The sequence below is a fragment of the Anser cygnoides genome, chromosome 10, assembly GCF_040182565.1.
Source record: "Anser cygnoides isolate HZ-2024a breed goose chromosome 10, Taihu_goose_T2T_genome, whole genome shotgun sequence".
In the NCBI taxonomy this organism is placed as follows: Eukaryota; Metazoa; Chordata; class Aves; order Anseriformes; family Anatidae; genus Anser; species Anser cygnoides.
Window position 1 is genome coordinate 3,010,429 of NC_089882.1, and position 6,000 is coordinate 3,016,428.

At 45.0% G+C, this 6,000-nt stretch overlaps 1 protein-coding gene across 3 annotated transcripts in view; it reads left to right on the forward strand.

Moving 5' to 3' along the window:
- Positions 1-5,670, forward strand: part of RAD18 (RAD18 E3 ubiquitin protein ligase) — a 67,178-nt gene extending 61,508 nt beyond the window's left edge. For 2 of the 3 annotated variants that reach the window (XM_067003132.1, XM_067003134.1), the window contains one exon: positions 4,746-5,670. In XM_067003132.1, coding sequence (XP_066859233.1) covers positions 4,746-4,848 — 103 coding nt within the window. In that variant the 3' untranslated portion in view covers positions 4,849-5,670. The remainder of the gene's footprint in view (positions 1-4,745) is intronic. The other variant, XM_067003133.1, reaches the window with a different exon arrangement.
- Positions 5,671-6,000: the final 330 nt, after the last annotated feature.

A 6,000-nucleotide genomic window follows, 5' to 3' on the forward strand; every position in this document is an offset into this window, starting at 1 on the left:
TGACTTTGCCATTCACAGCTCACCTACAGCTTTTCTCGAGAGCTTTTAATGAAATTCCAGAGATGAAGCCTAGTGGATATATTTCCTATATGACTGTGTTGCGTGGAGAAATAAAAGTAAACAAATACATAAAAGGACCACCAGTCATTACTTGTTCTTTGTGCTTCGTTACAATGAAAGATCCCTGTCTACCTCAAAAATGTGCCATGGTGTTCTGAGAAACAAGTTTACTTCATCCCTAAGGTACGGATGGCAGCTTTTTTTTTTTTTCTTTTTTTCCTCTTCCCTCTCAAGTGTGGGATGCTAGAAATGTCAGAGTTGGGGATAAATGACTGTGTAGTGTGTTGTCAGGGTAGTTTTGTCCCTGACCAAGCCAACAACATTATTACAAAATGAGCCAAAAAACACGGGAAGGGATCTAACTTTCCAAAGGATTAAAATCTGCACATTTCTGCAGAAGGCCAAGCACATTTGTTTTGTCTTCTTAATATGGGTGGCACTGTGCCATGGGACAAGCAGATCAAAGCCTCAGAGTACAAAAATGTTCTTATCCTAATTAAAATGAATGTAAACCAAAGCTGAATCTATTTTAAAACCCCTTAAGAAACCAATCTTTTGTCCTTGTTGTACAAGGAGATGTGCTTGGTACCTGCCTCCCGTTCCCCAAGTTGAATAGATGTACCCGAATCAGTGCCTATTTCTCCCATGAACCGCAGTTTTTACTAGTCTGTGCTGCTGGTGACAATGTTTTTGCAGAAATATTGGTAGACAAGTGGCTTTAAATTCAAGCTTAGAAACAGTGGAAGGTTTTAATCCTTCAGATATAAATTAAGTTCCTGATCCTAAGCAAGCGTCTTTGTTCAGGTAAGTGTTAATAGCTGAGGCATAGAAAACTGAATCACACGTGACCTACTCCTGGAAACAGTTAGGTGTATGAATACTCTGTTGGCTTCAGTGTTTTGCTGGCATCCAGGATTATACAAATGCCGAAGACTTTGCAGGTTCATGGCTTGATAAGCATTTCATTTCCATGTAAGTTAATTCCTCATCTAGGTAGATGCTGTTTTTTTTTTTTCTGATGTTTGCATTGTATCTCAAATTCAAAGAAAAGTATGAAATAGGAGATTTTCTTATAAAACAAGATCTGGTTGTAAGTGATGTGTGTAAGGTCATCTGTAAAGTGGTTGAAACACTTCTAAACACAGGCACAAGCACTACTGTAAAAAAAAAAGTGTGTAAATGAAAATAAAAATCAGTTGTCTTCAAGCACTTTCAACTCAAATGCAATTATTTTGTCACCAGGATATTTGGTGACGATGAGTGGAGAGTTTATCAGAAGCCATGGGGACGTTTGGAAGTGCTCTGAGATAATGTTCTCCAGATTTAAGTTGGTAAATCAAGTTTAGGTTTTCATTTAGTGGAAGAGGGAGAAAGCTGGTTTAAGGCAGAGAGTGGTGCTGTGCCAAAGCAAACGTAAAGCAGTACGGATGAGTGCAACTTCGGGTTTTCATTCCGCAGCTCCAGAACACCCTGCGGGCTCTCTGCAGCTCCAGGTGCTTGTCTGCTGCCGCCTCCACTGCGCTGCCGGGGGTGCATGGTGTCGAGTTCTTCACGCACGTCGGGGAAGAGATCAGGGCGTTACTGACCATCGTGATACAGCTGTTGAGCTCTGAAGACCGTTATTTAGTATGGTTTGTGTGTGTGTGTCTGGCACAGCTGGGACCGTGTGAGGGCTGCGTTGTGTAGTGTTGTGGGAGGCAGCAGGAAACGGCATGGCTTGTTGTAGGGCTGGGGTCTCAAGTGCACACACGATCAGTGAAGAAAATGGAAAACCGTACCGAGAGGCTTGAAGGGTAATAGTGAAAAGCAAATTAGATGAGCAATCCTATTAGAAAATAAAATTGCTTGGCTGTCTGTGCTGCCATGTTGCTTGTCAGGAATGCTCCATAATAGAGCAGGGAGGGAAATAGCTAATCAGCTCGTTTGTGATCTGGAATACTGCGTTTATTTCTGGCCAGGCAGCGAGAAATCTTGGGAAACTGCTAGGATCTGCAGAAGGAGCAGCAAACATAGGAGCTTGTGGAGTTTAGAAGCAAGTATAAAAATCTTTAATCTGGAAAAAAAAATTGCTAGATAACTAAAAAGAACTGAAGTTGTTTAAAAAAAAATCGTAGCATTTACATTTAGTCTTGCTCCTAAATGTTCTTTTGCTGTATTAATCATATATTTATATTTTAAATAAGTTATTGAATGTCAGGAATTACTTAGCAGTTTTCTGTCAAACTATACAGAGGGTGTTTCAAACTAGACCTCAACAATTCACTAGTAAATCAGCAATACTGTTCTTTCCAAACTTCTCCAATGTGCCAATGGTGTCTGATAAGATGATCTCAAATTAATAAAAAAAAAAAAGGTAAGAATCTTTCATTTTTCCCTGCCTTGTATATGTGCATCATCTCTGCTCATATATAGCCAAAAAATGTCTCTGGGCGGCTGCAGCAACTACTGTCAGTGAAAGAAACGTTGCTTAGTATGCTTTTAGCTTTGTTTAATGCAGTTAGGTTTTGGAAGAAGGTTCCTTGGGCGGTTCGGTCGGGCTGGTCTCCCCGTCAGCAGGTGCTCTGCAGACGCAGGAGCTAGCTGTGCCGCCAGCTGCGAGGCTGGGAGCAGTGCCCGCCGGCCGCGGGGCTCGCTCTCGCCTGGGGGAAGCTCTGTGCCCGGGCTGAGGCTGCTGGGTGCCAAGCGTGTGGCTGCAGTGCTCCAGCTGGCTCGGAGCGGTGCGGCCGTCCTAGCGAAGCGCCCCAGGATGGGAAAAGCAGATGCGGTTCCTGGGTGGTGGATTGACAACTTGCCTGACTTGGTACGACTGCATCCTTCGTCCCTTAATGGCCAAAGCCGTGCGCTCTGCAGGGTGGCTGGCGTGTCACTTCCACGTGTTTACTTTCCCTGCAGAAGGTGCTTCTGCGGTGTCATTCATCAGGGGCTCAGCGATGACCCAAACCACAAAGGTAAATTCTCCTTTGCTCTGTCCTGCGTCTGCAGGGTTGGCGGGAGAGGCCAGTTCTCCCTGACTTGGCACTGACGACACGGCCCGCGTACCGCACACCGGTTGGGTGTGAGCGATACAAAGAGCACCGGCTCCCTTGGCTTTGGTTGCAAATAGCTGCTTTAGAGCTCGGTTTAAAGGAAAAAAACGACGTTTGGATGATGGCGCTCTTAAAACATCTGTGCATCAATTTATGAATACTTCCATCAGCCTGTGTGTTTTACTTTGGCATGGGGCTGCCGCTGGCAGCGCACCGCTGTGATGAGATGTTTCAGAGAACTCGGTCCTTGCATTTGCATTGAATTTAATTAATGGAAAACTGTGAACTGTGGCAGAGAAAAAGGTGGCACATAACGAGTTCTAGCTGATACCTGATTTCACTAACTTTTAAAACCTTAGCTGCTTCTGGGTTAAAATGAGTGATCCTTTCCTCTAAATGGGTGCAGGGGATCAAAACTGGGGAACGGAGGGGAAAGCTGAGAGGGGAAGGCTGTCGGCTTCTGTCTTGATGCGTTACAGAAATCACACGTGTCAGATTTGCAGTCTGGAGGACTGGCTGGGGCCGCGCAGGGCGATACGCGTGTGCAGTCTGTGTAAGCTTGCTGAGCGCTGCGGAGCTGTGGGTCTTGTTGCACTCCTGGCTGCAGAGGTACAGGCTGCGCCTCGGTGCCGGGGTGCCGGCTGAGCCTCCTGGACGTGGTTAATGACCTCAGAGAGGCAAGAGCTTGTTTCCATCTTGATGCTGAACTGAGCTGTGAAATGCAAGTTGTTGCTGCTAAGCTGTGCTAGCGTATATCTTGCTGCAGTCAACAGGGACGCAGACATTGGCATTTGACAGCTTTCCATTGTTATTTTCAGTTGTGAATTTCCAGTTTAAGCCAAATGAATAGTCCCCATAGGATGTACTCATCCTAGCAAATGGTTTAAAAAATAAATAAGATTGTGTTTGTAAGGAATGTTTAATTAGTAATAGCTATTGATGGATGAGAAATATCTTTCATGTCAACACTACGTGGAGTTTCAAGCTCTGAGGCCGGCTGATGGAAATGAGCTGCTTAATTTAAATATGGCTAGTTTGTATTATTTAAATTAGCTCTGTGACTAAAAAGAAAACACTTCTTTGAGTTTCCAGTGGAGAATTCTTTGTCCATAATGAGAAGAACCTCTGGCGAGGGGAGCCTGTTCAAAGATGGGAGTCCCACACGCTTTCCTTGTTGGGGAGCCATCACCATCCCACTCGTCCTTTCGCCCGGTGGCTGTGCCGCTGCAGATGACTGTGTTTCAAGTAGATCTTTTTGATACGACGTACTCATGGCTTCACGGGCGCCTCTTCTCTTTTATGGATAAAGAACGTGCAAGGTCGCTGCTGCTCCGTCCTGCTCCAGCGCGGTCTGGTGACGGAGGAGAGGCGAGGAGCGCCCTGTGCGCCCTGTGCTGCCGGCGGCGGGGCGTGCGTCGCTGCCCCCCAGCGCCCGTGGGCACGGGGCGAACCAGTGCCAGGAGCGTGTTCGGGGGACAGGAGAGTGCGTGGGTGCTGTCATCCTCGAACAGAGTGGTATTTGTGTTCATCACACCCAGTAACACACCCGGGTTGTGTGTGCGCCTACGTGCTGCTTGCAGTGCTTTGATACAGCCTTCAGTACCTGCCACGCTTAGAGCATCTCAACACCAAAACCTTTTTTTTTCTTTTTTCTTTCAGCAGCCGTCTTCTGGATTTGAGAGTTAACAAAAGGAAGTCGTGTCAGTCCAGGCTGTCAGGAAAAGATCAGCTGCTTCCCAAGAGTAAGCGGAAGAAGAGCTAGTGTTGCAGGCCTGTGGAGCTCAACAGTGCAGAAGGATTAAGACTGAGAAATAAATCTTAGTTTTTTCCTGTTTCCAGTGTATCTAGGTACTTAATATTAAGTGCTGAGTTTTTGCATAACTGTCATTCAAACTGCCTTAAAATAACCAGATGAGTGCGCTGACATTTTTTGTTAGCAGCACTGTATGCAATTTAACTTCAGCCCTGGGACATCATACCAGGCTCCTGCTCAAGACGCTCGGTGAGCTCTCCTGTGCACTGTGCCGCAGCCAGAGGAGAGGATCTGTGCTTGGCCCTGTTCCTGCTCGCGCTGAGCAACGGCTTGCTCTGCCCTGCTGCAAGTAACTGTGGGACAGCGCTTCGCTCGGGGTCAGCACGTGCTTGTGCTTCTGTTTTCCAGCTTGGCTGGGAGGGACACATGGGGGGACAGTCCCCAGCTCTGCCCCAGAGCGGGATACTTTGAGGCTCTGGCTGCACATGACTGTATGAAAATCCTTGCTCTCTTAAAATAAGAGGGCATGTCAGAGGAGTAACAGATTTTTTTGATTCGGTATAATTTGATTTTTGTAAGTGGAATAAACTGTTAAACCATTTCTGTTCTACAGGAATACGCTGGTTTTGAATATGCCCTTGTAAATATGTTCATTACTGAATGCCATTATTTCAGTTCAGTGCCCTTATATTTGATACCTGTCAATTTCTTTCAAGTATTCTAGCTTTAGAATAAATATCAGCCTTAAAAGGTCTTTTTTTCTTAGAAGATGATAGAGCTTTGTAATGAAATAAAGCAATATGAATTAAAGTCAACCTGAACAGCGGAGTAGATTCTTGATTACTTTGCATGGTTTGTATTTTGCTTACAAGCTATAGTTTTAAAAATGGTGTTACTGAACTCTAAAGCTTTGGTTGTAGCCTTTCACCATGAACTTTGTAGAGAAAGCACAAAATCTATGTAAGATTGAGGATTGTGTGTCTTTTGACTTTAGACTATGGCTGTAATTGGGACTACGCATTTTGCTTTCAAAAATATTCTTCCACGAGCTGCGGAAGCAGGCAGTATTGTTGTTTATACCTTTTGTTTTTTTTCTTTGGTGCTGTAATTCACTGTCATACACAAAATAGCCTCAAAAAACTCAGTAATACTAGAACATAA